This window comes from Balaenoptera acutorostrata, chromosome 13 (genome assembly GCF_949987535.1).
Source record: "Balaenoptera acutorostrata chromosome 13, mBalAcu1.1, whole genome shotgun sequence".
In the NCBI taxonomy this organism is placed as follows: domain Eukaryota; kingdom Metazoa; phylum Chordata; class Mammalia; order Artiodactyla; family Balaenopteridae; genus Balaenoptera; species Balaenoptera acutorostrata.
In genome coordinates, this window is record NC_080076.1 from 85,825,872 (window position 1) to 85,853,390 (window position 27,519).

Below are 27,519 nucleotides of genomic sequence, written 5' to 3' on the forward strand. Positions count from 1 at the left end.
AGGGATTGCAATCCCTAAAGACCAAGTCCACCCCCCCACCTGCCTGGTGAGGAATGCATATTTTCCTCCAGAGGCTCATAGTAGACATTGGCTGCCTTTGCCAGTTGCATTCCCTTCTTCCAGTAGGGGTCCCCCTCACCCACTCTCAGTCCCCAGTCTGGCCACGTGACCCAGGTCCCTCCCCCTGGCAACAGCAATTGGGTCAAGGATCACATGACCTAAAGTGGCCCAATGAGAGTCAGCCCTGGGATTTTTGTGGGAACTGTTGGGAAAGAGTTCTGCTAGAGTGTTGGCTGGAGCTGTTAAATGGAGCGGCTGGGGCCACCTTCGCTCCAAGGCGGGGAGAAGCCTGCCTGAGAATGAAGCCAACACAGGAGAGTGTTGAAAGATGGTGAGTGTGAGCCTCCTGAGAGCAGCATTTGAGCACTGGGACCCAGCCAGCCCTGAAGCCAGCCCTCCTCCTAAACTTTTCCATTTTGTGAGCCAATAAATGCCCATGATAGTTTAGGTCAGTTTTCACTGGGCCTTTCCCCACCTGAGCCCCCACTCCTCCGCCCAAGGGCTTGGAGAATCTTCTGGACAAATCCAGAAAGAGGGATGGTTGCTAAGATGGTAGCTCTGACTCCTGACTGGGTGTCATTTTCTTGGAGGGAGTGTCTCTTTCCTCCGAACTTTGCCCTTTCAATGCTCCCGTATGAGAAGGACTCGGAAGTTTCACAGCTGATGACAAACAAGGAAATAAACAGAGACTAACATGGACCTGTTTTGGACTTCTGAAGCAGCCCCTTCTAGAATCCTCAGAACTCCAGCACTTCAGAGCTGTGTGACCTCAGGTAAGTATCTTAACCTATCTGGGCCCCAGCTTCCTCATCTGTAAAATGGAAAGAATAATTGTGCCTACTCAGGTTGCTGTGAGGATTAATACATGTAAATTAATAAGTACATGTAAAGTGCTCGGGACAAGCCCTGGCACATAGTAAACCTCAATAATGTTAGCTGCTATTGTTACTACCATTGTAGTTATTACCCTCAGGCACATCTAGACTCCAGAAATCCAGCTGCTAGAAAATGAAGCACAGGGAAAGGTATAATCGCCCACTCCCAGCTGCTTTGGGCTTGCCCTCTGAGTTACACTTGGCTCCCTGAAGACTCACCTCTCCCCCAAATGACTGACACTGGAGTTATCCACCAAGCTCGCCCAACGTGATCCAGAGCCTGAGTGGTGCCTTGTGGGATGACTAGAAGCCCACCAGGAAACAGGCAGAAGGGAAGACATTCCTGGTCGAGGGAAGGGCTTGAGCAAAGGGCTGGAGATTTGACAACACATCCCCGCTGCAGGCACTGGCTGCTCTATAAGACACACCCAAGCAGGGAGCTTCAGGCCCGGGTCTCAGAGGAACAGCTCACTGGGGACTCATCTTTCCAGCCTCTCTCCTTTACCACTGCTCTCCCTCCACAGGCTCTGCGGGGGAAAGGCCTCTGGGAGGCAAGGACCAGAATGTGGTGCCAGGCCTGTGGGTCCTGTCTCCCTCTGGGGTACCCCTGGGTACACTGGTGCCCGTGGATGCACTGGATGACTTGGAGTCAATGGCTTTATCTCTTTAGACTTGGCCAGAGATAACAATCTGCTTTGCATCAAAGAATCTCAAGAGACTCTTAAATCCTGCTTTTCTCCCTCAGGGCTCTCTCAGTTATGAGCTCATTTGACCTCCTTGTCACCCTGGATAGTAGTTTAGAGCAGGGATCAGCCTCCCCATTATACAGATAAGAAAACTGAGGCCAGGGAAGTGACTGAACAAAGGTCCTGCAGGGACTCAGTGAAGAAGACTTTGGAACCCAGCCTGTCTTCCACTAGACCAGGGGTCAGCAGGTCTGGCCTGCCAGCTGTTTTTGTAAATAAAGTTTTATTGGCACACAGCCATGCTCATTCACTTACATATTGTCCCTGACTGGTTTCATGATACAACAGCAGAATTGAGTAGTTGCTACAGAGACTGGCTTGCAGAGTCGAAACTATTTACCACCTGGCCCTTTGCAGAAAAAGTCTGCCAGCCCTTGCACTTGACCACACTTTCCTGTTGAAACACTGTGTGGTTGAAAGAATATGATAATAATAATGATATTAATGATAATAATAATAACAATAATAATTACCTACTATGTGCCAGACACCATGCAAGACTTTTCCTGAATTTTTTATTGATATGAAAGGGCATAGCTCAATGAATTTTCACTGAGTACACCTGCAAAACCAGCAACTGGATCAAGAAACAACCCCCTGGATGAACCCCCCTTCTAGTCACTGCCCCTTGAAGGGTAATCACTACCCCGACGTCTCTCTGCACAGATGTTTTCTAAAATTTAACATTTTCTGAACTTTCTATTCATGGAATCGTACAGAATGTGCTCTTTTGTGTCTGGCTTCTTTCACTCAGCAAGGTGTTTGTGAGATTCATCCATATTGTTGCACGTCATTGGAGTCATGACACTCCTGCTGATGGGCGTTTGGCCTGTTTCCAGTCTCCATGGAGTATTATGAATACGCAAGATATTGGACCTCATTTCACCCCGGCTTCAACATGAGAGGGGGACCAATTAGCCTCATCGTACAGATGTGAAGACTGAGGTTAGTGACCATGGTGCCCATGAAGTGACACAGCAGGTAGGAAAAGCCCTCGGCGCAGGAGTCCCTGCCGTCCTGGCTCTCTGGCTTCCTCATTAGATTCTGGCTTGGAATCCCGCTGTGACTACAGACTGTTAGATCCCATTTATATGAAATTTCTAGAAAAAGCAAAACTATGGAAACAGAAGGTAGGGGCTGAGTTGTTTGGGGCTGGGAGCAAAAGACTGACCACAAAGAGGCAGGAGGGAATGATTTGGGGCAACTGAATTGTGAGAATAATTACACAACTGTATCAACTTATTAAAGCTCATTGAATTGTACACTTAAAATTGGTGAATTTTATGGGATGTAAATTACACCTCAATAAAGCTCAAAAAAAAAAAAATCCCAAACCCGCAGGCATCTATTTCTTCACACCCCCACCCCCACCCCCGTGCCTGAATTTTCCTTAGAGGTGTGAGGATGGCTGTGCAAACTGTCCACAGCTGTTGAGCCGCGGATCTCTTGTCGCTCCCCACCAGTCTGGCCTCTCCCTGCAAAGGCACGGGGGTCTCCCTCCCAGAGGTTTCATCTGAAGCAATGGGGATCCTGTTTGGCTTTGCTATATCCGACCTGCGCCCGGCGGGGGTCAGAGAGCCACGCGCAGCGGATGCACCGGCCCCAAACTGTTTCTCCAAGTAGTCCCCAGAGATGGCCTCTGCCTTTCAGTTTCTGCACTTGTTTATTTTCAAAGGGACGTTGCCAGACCGCTAGGCCCCCCCTGCCCTTTCATGGTTTGTTTTATGCAAGAGATTTCAGGAAGAAAGAGAGGAGGTAAAGTGACCTGAGACCAATTATTCTGCCGGCAGAGAACGGCAGCAGGCCCCAGCTGATAGGTTTGAGGGATGTGTGGGGTCAGAATGCTCCCTTGTTGCCCCCAGCCCCCAGAACAGGAATCCTGATAGTGTTAATAATCATTGCAAGGAATTCCTTGGTGGTCCAGTGGTTAGGGCTCCACGCTTCCACTGCAGGGGGCACGGGTTCCATCCCTGGTTGGGGAACTAAGATCCCACATGCTGCACAGCCATAAAAAGAAAAAGAAAAAAAGAAAGAAAAGAAAAGAAAATAAGAAAAAAGAAATCGTTGCAAATATTCAACAATGGACACTGGAATAGTTCGACATGCATGTGCAAAAGGAATGACCCTCAGCCCATTCCTTACATCTTATTGCAAAATTCACTCCAAATGGCTCATAGACCAAAATGTCACTCTAAAAATTCTAGAGGAAAACACATGAGAGGATCTTTGTGACCTTGGGTTAGGCAAAGCTTTTTTAGACATGACATCAAAGGACTAACTATAAAAGAAAGAATTGATAAATTGGATTTCATCAAAATTTAAAACTTATGCTCTGCTAAAGACACTGTTAAGAGAATGAAAAAAAAAACCACAGACTGGCAGGTAATCTTTGCAAAACACTTATCTGATAAAGGACTTATATCTAGAATATATAAAGAACTCTCAAAACTCAGTAATAAAAAAGCAAACCCCCTGCTCCCACCCCCGTGCCAAAAAAACTAGCAAAATATTTGCATAGACATTTCATCACAGAAAATATACGGGGACTTCCCTGGTGGCGCAGTGGTTAAGAATCCACCTGCCAATGCATGGGACGTGGGTTCAATCCCTGGTCCAGGAAGATCCCACATGCCACAGAGCAACTAAGCCCGTGCACCACAACTACTGAGCCTGCGTTCTAAAGCCTGCGAGCCACAACTACTGAACCCACATGCCACAACTACTGAAGCCCGTGCGCCTAGAGCCTGTGCTCCGCAACAAGGGAAGCCGCTGTGATGAGAAGCATGTGCACTGCAAGAAAGAGCAGCCCCCGCTCGATGCAACTAGAAAAAGCCCGCGTGCTGCAACGAAGACCCAATGCAGCCAAACATAAATAAAATTAAAGAAAAAAAAAAGAAAATATACGGAAGGCAAATGAGCACATGAAAGATGTTGAACATCATTAATTATTAGGGAAATGCAAATTAAAACTACAGCAAGATACCATTATACTCCCACTAGAATAGCTGAAAAGACCAGAATACCAAGTGCTGGTGACCATGCAGAGCAATAAAAACTCTCCTCCACTGCTGGTGGGACGGTAAAATGGTACAGCCATCTGGAAAATCATTTGGCAGATCCTTATAAAGTGAAGCCTAAACTTACCCTACAACCTGGCCATCCCACGCCTAGGTACTTACCTAAGAGAAATTAAAATGTACAAAAGCCTGTTTTCGTAATCACCAAAAACTGGAAACGACTAAATTGGCCTTCCACTGGTGAGTGGATAAACAAATTGTGATACAGTCATAAGATAAACTCAGCAACAAAAAGGAATGAAGTACAGACACCCTTGGCAACAGGGAAGCATCTCAGATGCATTATGCTAAGTGAAAGAAACCAGACTCAAGGCTGCTTACTGAATGATTCCATTTATATGACATTCTGGAAAGGGCAAAACAATAGGGAGAAGAAGCAGAGCAGTGGTTGCCAGTGGCTGGGGTGGGGAGAGGGGTTGACTGCAAAGGGGTGAGACGGAATTTGTGTGTGAGACAGTGTTGGGAACTATCTTTTTTTTTTTGGTCACACCGCATGGCATTCAGGATCTTAGTTCCCTGACCAGGGATCGAACTTGTGCCAGGGAAGTCCCAGTATTATTATTATTATTATTATTATTTTTTATTCCACATCTTGATTGTGGTGGTGATTACACGATGGTATATGTTTGTCAAAATTTGTGGAACTGTACAAAAAAAAGAGAGAAATTTATGTAAATTATACCCCAACAAAATAAGACAAAAATAATAATAGCCAACATAGCACCACCTACTATGTGCCAGGCACTCTTGAAGCTCTTTACATATACATATATTAACTCACTCAGTCCTCACGATAACCCAGAGAAGTAGGTATTAATTATTCCCAGTTTGTGAAAGTTTTGTCCCCAGAGCTGTCTCACCTTCTTAATTTCCTCGCCTTTGGTCTGATCCCTAGTGCCCTCTTCCTTCTGTAACCTTCACCTTCTCCTGTGGCTGTCTTCTCTCTCCCACAGACACAGCAGGAAAGGTTTCCCTTAACTTTTTTCCACTGAGGGGCACAGAGCTAATAATAAGGTTTAGCAGAGATTTCAAACTCAAATGCCTACAGGAACCAGGCAGGTAATGTAAATAGCAAAACTCACTGGGACGACAGGGAGTGGTGGGGACTGTGGAAAACTGGAGAGCTATGCTGTGTCTAAAGAGGATAGTCCCTCCTTAACTCCAGCTTCTACCATGTGGAAATAGTAAGAGCCCAGTGTTGTCAGATCTTCTGATAGTTCAAGAAAATCCTAACACCCTCACATTTATATGAAGTGTCATGATTTTTTTTTTTTTTTTTTTTTTGGCCGCGTCGTGTGGAATGTGGCATGTGGCATCTTAGTTCCCTGACCAGGGATCAAACCCATGTCCCCTGCACTGGGAGCACAGAGTCTTATCCATTGGACCACCAGGGAAGTCCCATGGTTTTTTAAATGTTAGCAAATAAAAAACTTGTTTGGATATTAGTTTTTACTCTTGTAAAGGCATGTTCATCCCTTTCTTTGCCTCCAAAATCACCCACAAAATACAAGAAACCCAGATGCATGGACAGGAGGGTGGAAGGATGGAAATGAACTCTGCGAGGTGGAGGAAGACCAGACCCAAGTGCTGCAGAAGTAGATCTCAGTGAGAAGCAGGCCAGTCCTCGCCGAGAATCCCAGAAAGCCCCAGGACTGCAGAGAGCAAGGGACTGAAAATGGGGTTTGGTTGAAAATCTGTATATGAGACAGTCAGACCCCCACCCCCAAACCCCCCGCATCCTGCACACACCCCCATCTTGCACAGTCTCTGCTGACTGCCCCTCTCTCCCTTCTGCAGACAGGAGGTTTAGCATCTGGAGAAATTCAATCAGAGAAGCTCCAGAATCAGAGGCAGTAGGCACAGAGGCATGCAGGGAGTTTTTTAATAAGCCATCTAACATGATTTAATTTTTTAAAACTTTATTTTATTTAAAAAAAAATCTTTAAAAATCATAATTTAGGGCTTCCCTAGTGGCGCAGTGGTTGAGAATCTGCCTGCCAATGCAGGGGACACGGGTTCGAGCCCTGGTCTGGGAAGATCCCACATGCTGCGGAGCAACTAGGCCCGTGTGCCACAACTACTGAGCCTGCGCGTCTGGAGCCTGTGCTCTGCAACAAGAGAGGCCGCGACAGTGAGAGGCCCGCGCACCGCGATGAAGAGTGGCCCCCGCTTGCCACAACTAGAGAAAGCCCTCGCACAGAAACGAAGACCCAACACAGCCAAAAGTAATTAATTAATTAATTAATTAATTAATTAATTTTAAAAAATTATAATTAAAAAAATTCAGTTTTAAGTTTTACTTTATTTTTTTGCTCTGAGCTGTTTCTTGTGTCCCATATCTTTCTCTTACTTGAATTTTTGTTTTGCTGGAGAACAACCTCCAGTAATTCTTTCAAACATGGACTACACATGAAAAGGCGATTTAACCTGTATCCTCCAAGATTTATTGAGGTATAATTTACATAAGTAAACTTCACCCTTTTCAGGTATAAATTTCCATGGATTTTGAGAAACTTACACAGTCATATAACCACCACCATAACCAAGAGATATTTTCATCACCCCAGATAGTTCCCTTGTTCTTCTGTGTAGTTAGTTCCTGCCCCTCCAGCTCCTGGCAGGCACTAATCTGGTTTCTGTTCCTATCATTTTGCCTTTTCCAGATGTCATATAAATCAAATCAAACAATATATGGCTTTTTAGGTCTGGCTTCTTCTACTTGGCATAACGCTTTTGAGAGTCATCTAGAGTATTGTATTTATGGAAACGTCTGAAATCCAAAAGTATAGTCATCATCGGTCATCAGTGCTGTTCACCAGATATTTCTGGCTGTCTGTTTTCTGGTCTTATGATGGGGTTGTACTTCCTGCCTCCCTTGTGCTTGGGTGGGGCCATGTGATTAGTTCTGGCTGGTGAGTTGCGAGTACTCATCACTTCTGGCTCAGACCATTTAATCGACCCCGTTGAGCTCTCTCTCCCCTTGCCACAGTGATGGGCAACAGAGTCTGGGAGTGACTCTGACCGGCAGAGAGCACTGCCACCCTGTGATGGACACGTAGCCAATAGACAGGTAGCTTAAATCAGAAGCACGCCTGAGTGGTTTTAAGCCTTTGAGATTTGGGTGTCGTTTGTTATCAGGGCACAATCAGCCTATGCTGACCCGTGCAGAAGGTTTGCTTTTTTCAGCGCTGGGAAATTTTCTTTTATTGCTGCTTTAATTATTTCCTTTCTCCAATTTTTCCTCTCACTTTTACTTTCTTCTTCCTTTCTGGAACTATTAGGCAGGTGCTGGAACTTTTGTTGGAAGAATCCTCCACGTCACTTAACTTCCCTTTGTCCTTTCGGCAGTTTTCTGGGAGAAATTCTCAGATTAATCTTTCAGTTTATGACTGTGTTTTCCAGACTTATTCATTTTGCTAGTCAACCTGGCGTTTTTTAAAAATCATAATTTTGTATTCATTGTTTTCCAGGACCTCTATTTGCTTCTTTTTCATAATGGGTTGTTGCTTAATGTGTGCAGAATCTTCTACATTCTTTCTCGGGCTATTAATTATTTTTAAAGTCTTCTGTTTGTTCTGTTAACTTTATCCTTTCACTTGTTAGTTCTCAGGTAGCTTTCTTCCAGAGTGTTGGCTTTCCTTAATTGTTTGCCGACATTTGCTGGTCTGTAATACTTTGTATTGGGGATTTTTTTTTTTTTTTTTTTCTGCACTGTGCAGCTCGCGAGATCTTGGTTCCCTGACCAGGGATTGAACCCGCCTCCTCGACAGTGAACATGCGGAGTCCTAACCACTGGACCGTCAGGGAATTCCCTGTATTTGGGAATTCTTATTTGCCTGTTTGCTGATTTGATTACCATGTAGTGCTGCTTCTGATTTTTGGGGAGAAGATGGTTATCCTATGAGATTCTCTGTTCTTATGGTTTGTCGGGTGTGGAAGCTCTTTGTCCTTCATGGGAGTTGTTGGCTCCCCTGGGGCACTGCCCTGTATGTCCCCCCGGGCACTTGCTGTTGCTGCCCACTACTCAGTAGGAGGGGGGGCGGGCAGTCATCTGCAAACTCTTCTATATTTTCCAGAAAACTGCCCTTGAGACCTCTTTCTAGCCATTGATTTGTGAGCCTGGAGCAACCAGATCTCACTCTTGGTGGTCCTCTGCTTTTAACTGAATTTTTAACTGCTTTTCCTCAAGTCTTGCTTCTCTTCTAATACAATCTTTAGGAATTTATGGTGAGGATTAAACAAAGCATGTTTGTGCACGGAATATGGCCTATACGTTGCCAGTTTGCAACTTCAGCCTTAAGAGTTTATCTCCTCCCAGGAAATTGATATTTATTTATATATATTTTTAAAGTATTAATATATATCTTTGCGACTTCCCTGGTGATCCAGTGGTTAAGACTCCACGCTTCCACCGCAGGGGGCGCGGGTTCGATCCCTGGTCAGGGAACTAAGATCCCACATGCCGAGCAGTGTGGCCTTAAAAAAAATTTTTTTTAAATAAAAGTATGTATCCTTCCACATAGATACCTTTTGTGTTAAGAAACCAAAGAGAAATAAAGAGTACCCTGCAAAGAAAAAAGGTATACAAGTAATAATTGTCTCTTTTGGGAATTAGAAAATAGTCACCCACCCACCCCCCCCAGAGATAACCAGTGTTAACATTATGGTGCACTTCTGACATACACACATATATATATGAATTTTAAAAAATTGGGGACTTCCCTGGTGGTCCAGTGGCTAAGGCTCCGCACTCCCAATGCAGGGGGCCAGGGTTCGATCCCCGGTCAGGGAACTAGATCCCGCATGCACAACTAAAGATCCCCTGTGCCACAACGAATATCCCTTGTGCCGCAACTAAGACCTGGCTCAGCCAAATAAATAAATAGCTTTTAAAAATTGATATCAAGCTACTGATAACTTTTTTTTTTTTTTTTTGGCTGTGCCGTATGGCTTGCAGGATCCTAGTTCCCCAACCAGGGATCCAACCCGTGCCCCCTGCGGTGGAAGTGCAGAGTCCTAACCACTGGACTGACGGAGAATCCCCACGGCTAACTTTTTAAAAGTTGTTTTTCCACCCAACAACATATTATGGACATCTTTCCATGTCAATAAATATACATTTGCATCATTTAAAATGCAGTGTTTCGTTATATTGGGGACTATAATATATTCAATGAATTCCCGCTTGTTAGACATTACGTTGTTGCTAATGCCCACTCTTTACAAATGATGCTGTATTCACCATCCTTGTACCCACAGCCTTAGGATAAAATCATAGAGGTGGGATCACTGTATCAAATGTGGCTGCGCATTTAAGCGTTTACCAAGGAGAAAAGTCTTCGAATAAAGGAAGGCAACTCAAAGGGTGGACTTTCAGACATTTGCAGCCAGAGTTGGGAGCAGTGGTTTGGGCAAGTGGGGAGACCCTCACACTCACACCAGCTGCCAGTCCATCTGGCCTATCCCTGCTTGGAGACATCCAGGGAAGGAGTTAGTGCCGCCACTTTGGTAAGAGACATTTGTCCCAACACGCTCCCCTTTAGGAGGCCCTTGTCAGGAGGAAGGCGGGGGAGGGAGCTCAGCCTCCACCCGAATCTGGAAGTGAAACTGGCTTCAAAGCAGAGCACAGGAGCAGCAGCAGAGGACACCGGAGGCCCTGCTGAGACTAGAGTGGGAGCTCCTGCCCCAGGGACGTCACTGGCCCTCTTGCTGGCCTGTCATCCCCTACCGTCCCTACATGGCCCCCACCCCAGGCTGGCTTTGAGCCCCTTGACAGCTTTCTATAAATGTCATCTCTTAGGTTGGACCATAGGAAATTGCTGTTTCTATAGTCAAAAGTGGTTGAGTATTGGCAATTTCTAGGTGCGTCTGGTCTGGCTGCTTCAGTTTCTTCAGTCTGTAGTCCATTTAACACTCAGTGCTCATTCTCTGCTAGGCACTGTGCTAAGTACTTTATAGTCATTTTTTAACTATCACAACTTTCTGAGACATAGGAATCATTCCCCACTTGACAGAGAAGAAAGCTGTGGCTCAGAATTGGAATTGTTTAGGGGCTGGTTCGCCCTCCAAATTTAAGATCTTAGCAATAATGACAGTATTTTGAGTTTTAGTGGCTCTGTCACGTACTAGTTGTGATGCCCTGGGAAAGTGCCTTAACTAACGTTGACTAAAAAGGCAGGTTCCACCTTTGTGGAGGTGAGAAGTGTTAGTGATCTTTCTTTTTTTAATTAATTAATTAATTTTTGGCTGCGTTCGTTGGGTCTTCGTTGCTGAGCACGGGCTTTCTCTAGTTGCGGCGAGCAGTGGCTTCTCTTGTCACAGGCTCTAGGCGCCCAGGCTTCAGTAGTTGTGGCACGTGGGTTCAGTAGTTGTGGCTCGCGGGCTTGGTCGCTCCGCGTCATACGGGATCTTCCCAGACCAGGGCTCGAACCCGTGTTCCCTGCATTGGCAGGCGGGTTCTTAACCACTGCGCCACCAAGGAAGTCCAATAAAGCTTGCTTTCGCGTTAGAAAAACCCCTTTGGTATTCAGCGACTCAGTTTTATCAATAAAATGCGGACAAAACCCACAGCGCCCAGCAACATCTGTGAAGAGCCACAGTTCCGGGCCCTGCAGGGCCTGGGAGACGGAAGGAGCGCCACCCCCACCCACCACGTGGAGCGCCCGCCCGGCCTGCGGCGAGGCCGCAGAACGATTCCCCGGAGCGTGGGGCGGGATCGGCACGGCCCGCTTGGCCAACGCCTCTCCTAGGCCAAGACACTGGAGAGTGGCACCGCCCGGTTACCAAGTCCCGCAGCACCCCGGAGGGAAGGGGGTGGCGAGGGGCGGGGCCGGGAGGCGTGGCCTCTGCCTACCCCTGCCCCCCCCTTTTTTGTCCGCCCAGACACGGAAAGGTTCCCCTGCGCCTTTAAGAGGCCGAAGCGGGCACCCGATTGGTCGAGACGCGCCGGTGACGTCACGCCGGGGCCGGCGCCGAGGCGGCCCTGACGGCCCGTGCCCTCCCCCTCCCGCCCCGCCGCGCGCTCGCGGACAGTCGGCGCGCGGGCCGGGCCGGGCCGGCGCCCCGTCACCCTTGCTCAGCCGCGTCGCCCCGGGCTCCGGGGGATGCCCCCGGCCGGGACCCCCCATGGCCGCCGACGTCTTCATGTGCTCTCCGCGCCGGCCCCGCAGCCGGGGCCGCGCGGTGCTGCTCAAGCCCCAGGTGCCCGAGGACGACGACGACTCGGACACGGATGAGCCGTCTCCGCCGCCCGCCTCCGGCGCGGCCACCCCGGCCCGGGGCCACGCGAGCGCCGCGCCACTGCCGCCCAAGGCCGGGTCGGGCAGCGAAGAGCCTCCGCGCCGCCAGCAGATCATCCACAGCGGCCACTTCATGGTGTCGTCGCCGCACCGCGAGCACCCGCCCAAGAAGGGCTACGATTTCGACACGGTCAACAAGCAGACGTGCCAGACCTACAGCTTCGGCAAGACCAGCTCCTGCCACCTGTCCATCGACGCCTCGCTCACCAAGCTCTTCGAGTGCATGACCCTGGCCTACAGGTAGGACCCGGCCGGCCCCACCTCTCGAGCGGGGCTCCCTTTGACAAAACAAGAGTGGAGGGCTGGGCCGCCTGGGGACCTCTTGGCTTCAGGCATTCCCTTTGGGTCTTCCCTCTTCGGGAGGGTTTATGGGTCTGGGGTCCCTAGTGGAAGCGAGAGGGGCGGGGGTCCTGGCCTCTTCCCTGTCAGCAGGGCTTGGGTTCTTCCGGCTTCACGTTCCCCATCCAGGCCCTCACCTCCAATTCCGAGGCCACCGATTTCGGATAAGAAAAAGCTGTAAATACAGGCTGTACCTTGTGTTACGCGACTTTATCCACCCTTCCCCCAAAAGCTTTGCGTGTTTCCAGCAATTGCCAGTAGTGGTTAGGACCACCTGTCCAGGGTGGCTTAAAGTCGCCGGTTCCAGTACTTAATGGTTGAGTCAAATTTCCGAGCCTGTTTCCTCCTTTATAAAGAGGGGATGACGGTAGTGTCTGCCTCCATTGGCTGCTGTGGGGCTGGAACGAGATAGGTAAAGTGCTTATTCCAGTGCCTGGCACATAATTAGTTGCTCCAGAAGTGTGGGCTACTTTTCTTATTGCCCCAGCAGAGGGAGGCTGGGTCCTCTCACATCCCTTTTTATTGGGAAGCCCTCCCCCAACTTCGGAGGGGCCCTGGGTGCCTCCTAGGAGGACTTGGAACCACAGCTCTTGGAGGTGCAGGCTGTCCTCCTGGCAAGTTGGAGGGTTCTTGGGCTGGCTCTGAAACATTATATGGAGATGTCAGTGTTTAGGGCAGGCATCCCAGGCACCATCCTGACCCACAGATCTCCGGCTCTAGGCGGAGAGCCCTTTTTTCTAAGTCACAGAAATGCGTGGTCCTCACGGGTTAACGTGTCCTTCCACTCTCCCTTTCTTGGTGTGTTTGTTAGGTATTTGCTTCAGATAATTTCTGCCTCAGCAGCAGAACTTCTGCGGACCAGCTGCAGTACAGAGCAGCCCAGCCCTGCCCAAAGCTCATGATAGCATCTCCGCAGAGTGGAGGTGACTGCAGTCGTAACTGGGCTGGCTGGGGTTGTCTCAGGTCTAGTCTGCAGGCAGCGCAGGGGAAGTTTCCTTGGAGACTCCAGAAACAGTGTAAAGAAGAGTAGGAACGTTACCCTCACCACCCCCCCCCCTTTTTTTGGAGAGTAGGGAGCCCCAAATATATCCAAGGTACACATTTACCTGAAGTTGAAACACTAGATATACATGGCTCCGGGTGGCATTTTCCCCTCTGGAATAAATGATTAGTCAACTTGTTCCTTTGTTATGTTCCTGAAACGCACCCCACTCTTCCCGCCCCCATTTCCTCTCTTGAAGGCTTCCCTGATGGTTTGTTTGCCACATGGCTGCATTACATTACCCAGAGCTCTCCTCCAACCCCCCTTGCGTGGCACATTGGTTAGGCTCTGCTCTGATTCTCTGGTCTTGCCAGCTTGAGCTGGCACTTAGCCTGTGAAGATGTTCTGTTTTTTTTTTTAAGAAAAAAACCAAACGGCATTGAGATTGCAGCCCTCTGCCCTCGTTTAGCCCTGCTTACCCAGTCTCAAATTTTGAGCACTTCACTGGAATCAAATGCAACTAGATTGTAGCATATGCTACGGTGTGAGAGAGCCCTTTCAAACAAAATTGGAGGTGAAAGACAGGAATGTGCTTTATTAAGCGAACTTAATCCTCTTCTTTATTTTAATATAAACTTCTCCGCGTACAAAGAGAGAATGGTTGATTGAGTAGCGGGAGGCATGGGCTCGAAAGCACTCACCTAAGCTCTGCTGAAGGAAAAATAAACCCGTCTCCCCGCTTTGCCCTCAGTTTGGATAACCTAAAGGCTTATTATTAAATAACACCAAAGAATTTTAGTAATGGTATTTTTTTTTTCACTTCTTTCAAAAATATTTTGGCAACTGTCCATTGCTCATTTAACTTTCTTGGTTGCAAAATGCACCCTTAGTTTGGTCTGAGGCTTACCTTGTTCTTCAGGACCTCCAGCCCCTTTGGCTCTCCTGCTTTGCTGTTATTCCCCAGGCAGAGTCCTGCCACCGCAGGTCCCCGATATGTGTCCACCTAGTAATTTCTCATGAAGATGCTCTTTGTGTCTCCGCGTGAGGCTCGTTTGGATGGCCCCAGAGTTGAGTTGGCAGTGTGGAACCCGGCTACAGATTGACAGAGGAGTGACTCAAAACCAGTTGTCTGGGCTGTAGCCTCTGGCCCAGAAAGCAGCATGAGAACAGAAGTGAGTTTCTGACCTCAGCTGTCCTGTCACGACCACTAGCTGGCTTTCAGAGAAGGGGGGTTTAGATATGGGGGGCAGGGAGGAAAGAAGAGTTAACCCCAGAGGTGGCCTAACTTCCCTTTCAGTGCGGTGTGAGCCTTCATCACTGTTTTCCAGGTTTTCTGCTCCTGGGGCTGAGGGGAAGGCCAGCTGGGCCTCCTCTTCTGTCTGACTGTTTGTGGCCTAGGCTCTTTCTAACTTCAACTTCCTGTCTGTCCCCTGGCCTCTTCGTTCTAGCCGCCTAACTCTCCCTGGTACACTCTGTGCTTTTTTTTTTGGTTTGGTTTCCTGTTAACTGCTGCCTCCCAGCTGTTTCCAGATGAGGCTCAACAGCTCTTTGGGGGAGGAACTAAGTGCAGGGGAAGTTGTGGTTGTTTTTTCCCCAGCCGTGTGAAGTGGCCTAGGGGCTCTGAATGTGATCTGTCCCTGAACGTGCAAAGTCTTGAACTCCTGAAGGGTCTTTGGCAAGACTGACTTCGGGTGGGGGAATAGGGTCTTTGAGGAGTTGGGACTAGGTGTGAATGTGCCCCGTGGTCCACCTGGGCAAGTGACAGTGCGGATGGATTCCAGCTTCATGCAGCTGGCGTGCACGTCCTTCCCACGCTGTGGTGCTAAGAAGCCCTGTAGTGAAACATCTTGCTTTGGTCCCGCGGCGTGCATGCGTTCAATTACTGGGACGTTTGGGAGGGGAAGAAGTCGCCTCTCCCCAAGGCAGAGCTTAGAAGTTCATGGCTTACCTTCTCTAAGGCTTCCTGTCTGCCACTGTAAAATGGGCAGGATAAAGCTCCCCTGCAGGGTGGAAGTGAGGATTAACTGAGATAATGTCTGTGAATGTGTCTAGTACCCGGCAAATAAGAGGCAAGAGGAGGTTTAATGGGCTGAATCCATTCTGCGTCCTCATTCAGCTGACATTTATTAGGAGCCCAAGTTTCTCATTTGTAAACTGAGGGAAATAACGTGTCTGACTGGGGTCTTCAGTGTGGCTTTCCAATGCCTGCCTGACAAATGCTAGATGGATGCATTCTTGGTTTGTCCATACTTTCTAAGGCCCCACAAAGGAGCTATGTACTCTAGAACATAGTTCATGGTTCTTGTCCTCTTAACACTGTGAGGAATGTCACACATGTAAATCACCCACGCGGATTCTGAACACATCTAGTAGATAGCTTTTTGTGGTTGGTTTTGGTTTCACTTGTCTCTCTCTCTCTCTCGTTTTTTTTTAATTTACGTTATTTTTGGCTGCATTGGATCTTCGTTGCTGTGTGCGGGCTTTCTCTAGTTGCGGCCAGTGGGGCCCACTCTTCATTGTGGTGCGCGGGCCTCTCATTGTGGTGGCCTCTCCTGCTGCGGAGCACGGACTCTAGGCACACGGGCCTCACCAGTTGTGGCACGCAGGCTCAGCAGTTGTGGCCCACGAGCTCTAGAGTGCAGGCTCAGTAGCCGTGGTGCACAGGCCCAGTTGTTCTGTGGCACGTGGGATCCTCCCGGACCAGGACTCGAACCCATGTCCCCTGCAATGTCAGGTGGACTCCCAACCACTGCACCATGAGGGAAGCCCATCGCTTCTCTTTTTATCTAACTCTTTATTAGGGAACCTTGGTGGGAATGTCTGGGGGGTGGGGGGAGAGACAGTCCTTTTATGTATTTAAAGATAAGCAGTAGCTTTCTGGACAGTGGATTTCTGCTCCAGTGGATATTTGAGGAGACCTTTTAATTTGGACCTGTAAGATAACCTTGGGATACAAGTTTCTAGAATGTAACCCTGTATACATATGTATAGTTACCCTCTGTTCCTGATCCCCAAGGATTAAAGGTTTAGAGCATCTCGTCCTCCAAGTTTTAAGTTTTCCATAGAGGAACTTTCTAATCCTAGGTGCGATAACTAGCTGTAAATGGGAACCATTCACACAAATGGCTAAATTAGTTTTATTCTTCTGCAGCCATGCTGAAGAGAAGCAGTTTCTCTTCTCTTGCGCTTTCCTTGGTCTTTAATCATAATACGTTGTCCATTAAAGGGGCACACGGAGATGGGAGTGCGGGCTGCAGAGATGAGAAAAGACCGTATCTGTCCTCCAGAAACTCACAAACCTGGGGTGGGGGTAAACAGACAGTTGTAAAACAGTTAGCAAGGGCTGTGATAAACAACGTGAACCAGGTCCAACGGCAGCACCAAGCAGGGTGGTGAAGCCAGTGTGTGTGTGTGTGTGTTTGCATAATCGGGATCAGTGTGGACAGTTTCCCCTGACATTGGGGTTTCATACCTATCTCCCCTTCCCCGTGTTAACTGTCAAAAATTATGCAGGAAGCCCCAGAGTTCCTTTTGCCTATCTTCTCCTTGTTGGTAGTCCAGGACCAAATTTCCTTTTTCTGTAGAGGCTGAATGGCTGATTGCTGTCCTGATGGAAGGGCGAAGAAGGGTGATCAAATTGGGAAGAGCCCGGGGAAAGGGGTTGGCGGGGAGCGTGGAGGGAGTTCATTTGCTAGGGTGGGAGGAGGGAAGAAAATTCGCACCAACTGAGCAACTACCGCCCTCCTGGAGTCTCTGTGTTATCCTAAGTCACAATAACCCTCTCAGGCAGGTGATGGTGGAATTCCTATTTTTAAAACTTAAAAAAAAAAAAAAGGAAAGAAGACCTGAGCACAGAAGTTAATTTGCCCTGTTGCTGGGAGGTGAGGCAGCTTGTCCAAGGCGGTGTCTCTGGGAGCTGAAAAGGAGTTGAAAAGTCACCTCCCTCATCTTCTCACAGAAGCCTGCAGTTCTGTAAGAGAGGAGGTGAAAGCGCCAGTTCCTCTAGGAATGTAAGGCGGGAGAAACCAAGATGGGGAAAACAAATGCCCTTAGGCAGCTCCATGCCCTTCCTCGGGCTGCCCTTCCCCACTGGTAAAATCTTGCCCTTCCTTCAAGACTATGGCCCTGCCGTCCTTCTCAAAGGGAGTGAACGCCACGATCCTCTGCAAATCCACGACCTTATTGGTTCTGCGTGGTATTCTTCCATAGACCTGACTTCCCAAGATTCCTGCTCTCTTCACCTTTGACTTTCCCACGGAGCCTAACAGTTGCCTGGCACGTACTGGGTGGCTGAGAACTGCACATGGAATCGCAAAGGGAAGCTCAGGGGCCTAGCGGCCAACGTCAGCAACTTGCCTCTGGTGAACCTTGTTTATCTTCAGCTCGGCAAAGACAGACACACCCTCTGTGGAGCACTGACTGCTTCAGGGGTGTTGGTGTGGAGTGGGACAGCCTGGTGGTGTTTTGCTGGGTGGTGTTTGTGTTGTGACCCACACGGACTGGGGTTGTAGGCAGATGAGTGGCCCCTCGAGACGTCCACGTCCTAATTCCTGGGACCTGTGAATATGTTAGGTTACATGGCAGAGAGGCATTAGGGTTGCTAATCAGCTGCCTTTAAAATGGGGAGATTATTTTGGATTATGTGGGTGGGCCCAGTGTGATCATTCACAAGGGTCCTTGAACGTAGACGAGGAAAGCAGAAGAGAGGACCAGAGAGGGAGCAGCAGGAGAGAGACTTGGCCTGATGCTGCTGACTTGGAAGGTGGAGGAAGGGGCCATGAGCTAAGGGATATGGGTGACCTTTAGAAGCTTGAAAAGGCAAGGAAACAGATTCTCCCCTGGAGTCCTCGGAAGGAACCCAGCGCTGCTGACATCTTGATTTTAGCCCCAGAGACCCATTTCAGACTTCTGAGCTCCAGAACTGTAAGACAGTAAATTTGTGTGGTTCTAAGCCACTAATTTTGTGGTCATTTGTTACAGCAGCAATAGGAAACTAATACAGACTGGTTTCAAAAGTTTCTTGAGGTGATGTTTTTGAGCACATAACACATGTATAAAAGTCTTTATGAAGGCGTCTTCCCCACAGGAGAGCATAGCAGCCCACCCTGCAGTTATGTCAAGCTGTGCTGAGTGTATTAGGCACCACTTCAGGGGATCTAGTGATAGGAGGGCCCGCGATATAAAAGAAAGTCTGTAAAGTGGTCTTATCCTGGTTCCCTTGCACAGTTTCCAGAGTAGGGTATTGTAGAAAGTTAATAGTACTTATCTTTAAGGATTCTTATATGGCTGATGAAAAATTCAGAGTGTGAGCTCCTGTTCCCCAGAATTGAGTTACTTCTTGGGTATGAAATGTGCAGTTCAGACAGCAAATATCTTAGGTATTTTGTATCTTGTTGGAATTCTGTCTGTGGTTAGAATTCCAGGCCACAGGGCTTGAGTTTTAGGCAGAGCTCTTTTGGCTGCGTGGATCAGGGACCCTCTGGTGCTAGCGCATGTAATGGGGGTTTATTGCAGGGATCAGGAAGGGTGCTGGTACTCCCGTGAACCTCCAGGGTTACCAGGACTGCCGGACTTCAGTGGACACTGGAGTTGGGTCCCAGGGCACTGTGGGCCCTCGGCAGGGGGAGCTTGCCCTTTCCTTAAGGTTCACCCCCATCAAGTGACTCAGCTCCTCTCTCAGGCTCTGCTTTTCTTTGGGATCTTCTGCTTCCAGCTGGCGCTCTCACCTGCTGCCCTGCTCTTCTCTGCTTCAGAGCTCTTGCTTATGGGAGCTTCTGCGTCTGCCTGACTAGAGCTCGCCCATGGCCTGTGTTTCGCACACAGACCTGCTTAGAGCTTCCCGTTACTGTCAGTGCTCTTTGCCAATTGTCTAATTAAATTAGTCCATCGTCTCCAATTCAGGTACTTGAGAAGGAGACCAGCAGCGCCCTCCCTCTCTGAGCAGAACCTCAGGGACCCCAGAGCGTGAGTCGAGCCATGGCCTTTGGACAGGATGCCCTTTCCTTCCAGAAGTATTAGTCAGGCCTCTGTTGTGTGCCAGGCACTGTTCTAGCCCTTCAGGGTACAGTAGTAAACAGGACCGATTAGTCATCTGCCTTCATGGCATTTATATTCTTTTTTTTCTTTCAGTTTTATTGAGATATAGGTGACATACAGCCCTGTACACATTTAAGGTGTACGGCACAATGACCTGACTTACAGGTATTGTAAAATCATGGAGTTTGTTGTCGGGGGATTCAGTGTGCAAATCAGGTCTGTATCGTTACTGCAATAAAGAACATAAAACACGCTGGGAGATGGAAAGTGATGGGGGTGGGCAGGGTGGGGGACACCGTATCTCGGCGGGTTGGAGAAGTGTTCTGATGAGGTGACATTTCAGGTTGAACTGAAACCTGAGTGGCGAGTGGGAACCAGACGTGGGTAGTCATTCCAGGCGGTGGAAGAGCCCGAGGCAGAGGCCCAAGGTGGAATGAATTTGGCACATTCCGGGGCTAGGAACAAGGCCAGCGTGGCTAGAACATTGAGGGCAGGGTGAGTGGTAGGAGAAGAGGAGGGAAGGGGCCTTGCTGGGTGGTAAGAGGTTAGGATATTTGCTCATTGCTCTGGGAGTTGGCTTGTTGAGGCTGCTCAGTGGGGACTAGGGGATGGAGGGCAAGGGGAGCGCACGTGGGTCCCAGAGTGGGGGCAGTGGAGGTGGTGAGAAGTGCGTGGATTCAGGGTGGGTTTGGGCTTGCCGGTGGATCGGACCTAGGGGATGTAAGAAAAGAATCAGCAGGGACCCTGAGGGTTTTGGCCTGAGCCGTGGGGGCCAGGGCTGCAATGAGGAAGCCGAGGGAGCCCCGGCAGCCGCGTGGCTGGTGTGAGTGGTGCTGGGGACGCTGCTGTGTTGCGCTGTGCACTGAACTTGGCCACGTGGGCCGTGGGCGGAGCAGCTCCCCGGGAAGGGGCTGCGAGGGGCTGTCAGCGTCGGGGGACACCGTGGTGTCCAGGGAGGTCCTCACTGTCGCCAGAGCAGTTCTCCACTTAGCCCCGACCAGTCTAGGCCAGTCCAGGCGCCGGGCTTCTTTCTTCTGTCCCAGCTGCTCTGTCTTGCCTCCCTAACCCCTGTCGTGCCTCATGAGGGGCCAGTTGGCCATGGGAGGTTTTGGCGTTTTGAGCTTGTATTTGGGATGGCAGTTTGTTTTGTTTTTTGTTTTTTGCTGTGAAATATATACTATCATATCCCGAATGATATTTTTTACTCACTTGGGTCTGGTTGTGGTAGAGGAGTACCGCCTGGTCTTGAATGCCCTACGAGGAAACCTCTCCAGATCTAGCATTCCTAATGTGTTTGGGGTCAAACTGCACCATCAGACAAACCTTCTAGAAGGAGGCAGTGTAGAAGAGGTTATTTGGTAGCTCCAGAAGGACGTACAAGATCTGGAAAAATAATTCCAGAAACTGAATTCCTTGTCGATAGCTTTTGAGTCTCAGAAGTGAACATAAAGAATCCGGTTGCGGAACAGTGAGGAGTGAGGCCAGGGAGAAAAGAGCTCATAAAGGGACAGCAGGGAGAACGAGGCTGCAGGTAGGAGCAGCAGTGCGGAGGGGACCCCGTGGGGGTGTTGTTAGCACAGTTACACTGTTGAGGAATATTCTGTGCATAGGAGGGTCTGTTTTGAACGCTAGTTACCACTTCTTCCCTCTGTGGCTTGTGGGCATAGGGAAGAAGGCAGCCTCTCTTGCTCTGTCACCATGGAACAATCATCAAAACAAAAAACAGCTTCTTATGTAGAAAGTAGGAGAATTAACCTAGCTTCCAGATATTTACCCAGTATTCTGGCTTTTTAAAAAACAACCAAGGGCTTCCCTGGCAGCTCAGTGGTTAGGAATCCACCTACCAATGCAGGGGACATGGGTTCGAGCCCTGGTCTGGGGAGATGCCACATGCCGTGGAGCAACGAAGCCCGTGCGCCACAACTACTGAGCCTGTGCTCTAGAGCCCGTGAGCCGCAACTCCTGAGCCCACACGCCACAACTCCTGAAGCCCGTGCGCCTAGAGCCTGTGCTCCGCAACAACAGAAGCCACCACAATGAGAAGCCCGTGCACAGCAACGAAGACCCAATGCAGCCAAAAATAAATAAATAAAATAAATAAATTTATTAAAAAACAAAACAACAACAAAAAACAACCTAAAGAACCCCTTCATATGCTCAGGTAGTAACTGACCCATTTGCAAATGGACTACCTCATCTTATGGGACCTGCCCAGATAGCTGGATACTACGCTTTCTAGAGAAAGTGAATTTATAAATTCCTCTTATTTATTAAAATGAAACACCTTCGGACTTCCCTGGTGGCACAGTAGTTAAGAATCCGCCTGCCAATGCAGGGGACACGGGTTCGAGCCCTGGTCCGTGAAGATCCCACATGCCGCGGAACCGCTAAGCCCGAGCGCCACAACTACTGAGCCCAAGTGCCACAACTACTGAAGCCCACGTGCTGAGCCGGTGCTCTGCAACAAGAGAAGCCACCGCAATGAGAAGCCCGTGCACCACAACGAAGAGTAGCCCCCGCTCGCCGCAACTAGAGAAAAGCCTGTGTGCAGCAACGGAGACCCAACGCAGCCAAAAATAAATAAATAAATAAATAAATAAATAAATTTATAAAATGAAACACTTTCAGCGAATTCTTAAAACAGTATATGATTATATTAGCTTGCTGTTTTAAACAACTATTTTCCAGTTGAGTAGCGGGGTCTTTTACATTGCCTCCTTTGTTCTTTAAATTATTAAACGGATCATTCTCTGCCTTGGAGCAAGACTCTTTCTTCCACTTGTACAGACAAGTTTTTGTTGTTGTTGTTGTTGTTAACAGCTTTATCAAGATATATTCATGTACCATAAGATGCAGTCATTGTAAGTGTGCAGTTCATTGATTTATTTTTTTGTTGTGCGGTCATTATCGCAATCCAGTTTTAGAACATTCCATCACCCCACTAAGATCCCTCCTACCCTTTTACGTTTAATCCCGGTTCCCACTTTAGCCCCAGACAACCATTAATCTGCTTTATATGTCTATAATCTGCTTGTCTGTGCCTTTTCTGGACATTTCATATAAATGGAATCATACTGTATGTGGTCTTTTGTGTCTGGCTTTTTTCACTTGGTGTAATGTGTGCAGGGTTCATCCATGTTTATAACACATATCCATATTTTGTTCCTTTTTATTCCTGGACAGTATTCCACTGTGTCAATATACTACATTTTGTTTATCCATTCATTGACAGGCAGGTTTTTGAGGGAAGCCTAGTAGCTTCATTATTTGGATGTTGACTTTCCATTTCCTGTAGTAAAGGTCTCTTGAAGATTCAGCTAGGAACTTCCTTACAAGGTGAGAACAGGAAATGGCAGTGAATATGGTGGAAAGATGATGGATTCAACACCACTGGATAGGGGTGCCACTGACTGGCAGCATATCCTTTAGCCTCATAAGTCTGGGTGTCTTTAACCGTAAAGAAAGAAAAAAAGTGGGAGAGGTTAGACTCGAATCATGGTTACCAATCTTATTTTTCTTCCATGGACCTTATGTTTCTGAGAGATATAGCCTTAGAAACAAATTGTATTCAGCAATAAAAAGGAACAAACTACTGGTATGTGCAGCAACACAGATGAATCTCAGAAACATTACGTCAAGTGACACAAGCCTTACCCAAAAGATTATATACTGATTCCATTTATATGAAGTTCTAGAATAGGCGAAGCTAATCTACGGTGAAAAAAAATCAGACCAGTCCCTGCCTGTGAGGGGGGTTGAAGAGGGGACCGGCTGATGAGAAGCAGGAGAGAACCTTTTAGAATGATGGTCACGTTTTATATCATGAAGGGGGTTGTGTATACATTTGTCAGAACTCTCTGAATGGTACACTCAAGATTTGTGCATTTTATTATGTGTAAATCTCACCCGAAACAAAAAGAGCCATTGACAAATGTTGAACTCAGGGACGAAGTGTACTGATGTCAGCATCTTATCTTTGAAATGCTTTAAAACAGTGGCTCTCAAACTTTTTGGTCTCAGGACCTCTTTGTGCTCTTGAATGTTGAGAACCCCAGAGAGCTTTTGTTTGTGGATTATATCGATGTTTACTGTATTAGAAATGAAAACTGAGGAAAAGTAAAACTATTTGTTAAAGTACTTTAAAAAATAATAAACCCCATTTACCATGTTAACATAAATAACATATCTTTATATAGAACAACTCTTTTCAAAAAAAATAATGAGAAGAATGACATTGTTTTCCCCATTTGCAAATCTCTTAGTGAATGCTTAGTTCGAAGACAGCTGGATCCTCATATCTGCTTTGCATTCGTCTGCTGCGATATCGAGTGTCTGGAAAACCTCACCATTCTTGAGAGAATGAGAGTGAAAAAGGAAAATAACCTCTTAGTATTATTTTGAAAATAGTTTTGATATCCTGGACCCAGAAGGGGTCTCAGGGGCCCTCAGGGGTCTCCAAATCACACTTTGAGAACCACTGCTTAAGCAAAATAAGATGGGTTGTTGGGTGGGTAGATGAATTTTGACAAAGTAAATACATCAAAGTGGCAATCGTAGCATTCAGGTGGTGGGTACATGGGCGTTCACCATCTAATTCTTTCAATTTTTCTGTATGTTTGAAAATGTTCATAATGTTAGAAAAATGAGAAAATCACATTATTTAAACAGTGGCCACCTGGCTTTATCATGGACAAATAAATATGTTTGAAAATATTGAAAACGACTTTGGGAATGAAGTACTGACACGTGCTACAACATGGATGAACCTTGGAAACATTTTGCTGAATGAAAGAAGCTAGTCACAGTGGACCACATGCTGTGATTCCATTTGTATGAAATGTCCAGATTAGGCAAACCCATAAAGCAGGAAGTGGAGGAGTGGTTGCTGGGGGAGGCAAGGGTGGATGGTCACTGCTGATGGGTATGGTTTTTTTTTTTTTTAATTAATTAATTAATTTATTTTTGGCTGTGTTTGTTGGGCCTTCGTTGCTGTGCGCGGGCTTTCTCTAGTTGTAGCGAGCGGGCGCTACTTTTCCTTGCGGTGCCCAGGCTTCTCATTGCGGTGGCTTCTCTTGTTGCGGAGCACGGGCTCTAGGCGCACGGGGTTCAGTAGTTGTGGCATGTGTGCTCAGTAGTTGTGGCTCACGGGCTCTAGAGCACAGGCTCAGTAGTTGTGGCGCACGGGCTTAGTTGCTCTGCAACATGTGGGATCTTCCCGGACCAGGGATCGAACCCGTGTCCCCTGCATTGGCAGGCAGATTCTTTTTTTTTTTTTTTTTTAAAGCTGTTCCACTTGCCTTAAATAATTTCTTCCTTACTGTTTACCCCATTTACTACAGACCTCAGCTTAATTGTCACTTCCTCAGGAAAGCCCTGAATCTCATGAATATAACCTCTCATAGCACTTCTTACTATTCCTTCTAAGCACTGAGTGATATTATAGTTACCTCTGTGATTATTTATAGAATGTCTGTTTTTTTTAAAAAATTATATCTCAAAGCTCTTAATTTTTATTTTTATTTATATATATATTTTTGGCTGTGTTGGGTCTTCGTTTCTGTGCGAGGGCTTTTTCTCTAGTTGCGGCAAGCGGGGGCCACTCTTCATCACGGTGCGCCGGCCTCTCACTGTCGCGGCCTCTCTTTGTTGCGGAGCACAGGCTCCAGACGCGCAGGCTCAGTGGTTGTGGCTCACGGGCCCAGCTGCTCTGCGGCATGTGGGATCTTCCCAGACCAGGGCTCAAACCCGTGTCCCCTGCATTGGCAGGCAGATTCTCAACCACTGCGCCACCAGGGAAGCCCGGCAGGCAGATTCTTAACCACTGCGTCACCAGGGAAGCCCAAGTATGGGGTATTTTGAAGGAGTGATGAAAATGTTCTAAAATTAGGGAACGGTGATGGTTACACAACATTGTGAATATACTAGAAACCAGTGAACACTTTTAAAAGGTGAATTTCATGATGTGTAAATTATGTCTCAGTAAAGCTGTTATTTAAAAAAAAATCCAAACAGTTTAGGTTTTCAGCATTATCTTTAGGGAGTCTTACTTGGGAAGCACTGGACGATATGATCTTGAAGATCCTAAATATGTCAGTGTCTAGAAATTCCATGACTCTCTGTCTTCCATCTCTTCTGTGTACAGTAAATGAGAGACTGTTTGGGAAGGTGACCTGTCCTGGGCATTTCCCCTAGATTAAAATCGACTCAGGAATTCGGCTCTCCAAGTTACCTCATAGCTTGGCAAATCACCCTAAGGTTATCCTGATAAGACCTTTTTTTCTTTTAACATTGTCTGGGTCAGGGGTCACAAAGTCAAATGCCCACAAGGACCAGGAAATAAAGTGGTCATCGGTAAGGCAAAGAGGACATTTGCTGTCTTTTATTTTCTGGCTTTTGATATAGTCATGGTTACATAGAAACATTTCTTTATTATGAAAACCATGCAAGCATAAACTGCAATTGACTGGGCCTCCGTGATGGAAGGCCAACAGGGAGTGGAGCGGTCTGTGGTGAACTGGAGGATATGTGCCTGGTCTAAAGGGGGCAGCCAGCGCTCAGCGCCAGGCGACTTTTGCTATTTGGGAATGTGAGCTCAGTGTTACGCGGTCTGGCATATTTGAAAATTGGAAGAAATCTGAATTTGTATGTGAACTCTACATTTCAGTTTCTACCTAATGTCTGAGTTCAGGTATTAGGAATTCTGGGGAAATGAGTTTAATCTCGGTTGCATCTAGTTTAGAAGTGAGTCTTGGCCTAAGAGATGAAGGGGTGCTGTGTGGTGCTGTTTGCCGCAGGTCAGCCCTGGCACGGGGAAAGTCCTGTGAGGTGTTCTTACCCTTAGTGTCCCTTCATGCTGTGTTTAAGTTAATATGATCACAGGACCATCATCTTCTGAATACAAAATCTAAGACTATCCTTCTGGTAAACCCCAGAGTTATGCATGCTCCTGGTAGACAGTTACTCTGAGTTACGAGGAACTAGGGCAATTATTTTAAATAATCTTGACTTGGAGGTGGAGGGTTGACTCTCCATTTTGTGAAGTTATTGGACGGTAGGTCACTCATAGCTTTACATTCCATTTCTGACTGTTACCCCTTAACTTCACCACCGTAGCTGCCTGGGGTGGGGCTGTTTTCATAGGGTGATTCTGGGGTGAAAGAAAGGGGTAATCATTTGACTTAACTCCAGACAGTTGATTTGGTTGTAGTTGAAACAAAATCATAACTTGAAGTTAGCCTGCGGAGGCCTCTCGCTTGGCTCTTGTTTAACGTTTCTAACCTACGCATTTGACGTTACGTGACGTGCCTCTGGCTTTGCCTCCCCAGCTAAGTGTGTACGTGCGCGTGTGTACTTGTGTGTGTGCTTCCCCAGCTAAGTGTGTATGTGTGCGTGTGCACTTGTGTGTGTGTGTGTGTGTGTGTGTGCGTGTACGTGTACTTGAGGTGGTTAAGAAAGGAATGGACATGCTTGCTTTGAACCCTCCGCCCAACACACACACGCACACACGTTCCCATGCAGCCACCCTGCACACGTTCTGAGCCTTTCCAGCTCTTGGATTTTCTGTCTGTATTTGATCTGATCTATAAAGGTGTTGGCAAATAGCTTTATGGTTCTTAAAGGCCATGACTTTGCTTCTAAGCCAGATTGAAATAGAATTTGTACTTCTCAGGGGTGCAGTTAAGCACGCTTACTGAGAAATTGGGGAAGTACTCTTCAGAGCTTAGCACCTTACTTTTTGGAATTTGACTGTATTTCTGGGTCTCCTTCCAGGGGAAGAAAAAAAAAAAAATCCCAACACCCACAGATAACCATTGTCAATTCCCTGGTGTTTATCCTTCCAGACCTTGTGGGGTTTTTGTTTTTTTGGCAGGGTAAGTGTATTTTGTTTTTCTATTTAATAGATTATGAACACCTTTCCAAGTCCCCAAATACTCATCTGCAGTATTTTTTAGTGGCTGAATTGTATTTCATTGTCCACACAATGAAATGTACTATTATTTATTGAATCCCTCTCGGGTGGTCATTGAGAATATTTCATGATATTTTTGTGTTTCTGAGCCCCTGTTCTATTTATCTTACCGTATCCCTACTTTCTATGAAAATGTC

The 27,519-nt window shown here is 47.4% G+C and overlaps 1 protein-coding gene across 4 annotated transcripts in view; it reads left to right on the forward strand.

The window, feature by feature from the left end:
- Positions 1-11,777: 11,777 nt before the first annotated feature.
- The window catches only part of MLXIP (MLX interacting protein), a 61,762-nt gene continuing 46,020 nt past the window's right edge, over positions 11,778-27,519 (forward strand). For all 4 annotated transcript variants that reach the window (XR_009005052.1, XM_057526669.1, XM_007189663.2 and 1 more), the window contains exon 1: positions 11,778-12,296. Coding sequence is in view for 3 of the 4 variants with exons in the window: in XM_057526669.1 (XP_057382652.1) it covers positions 11,884-12,296 (413 nt within the window). In the remaining variant the exon portion in view is untranslated. The remainder of the gene's footprint in view (positions 12,297-27,519) is intronic.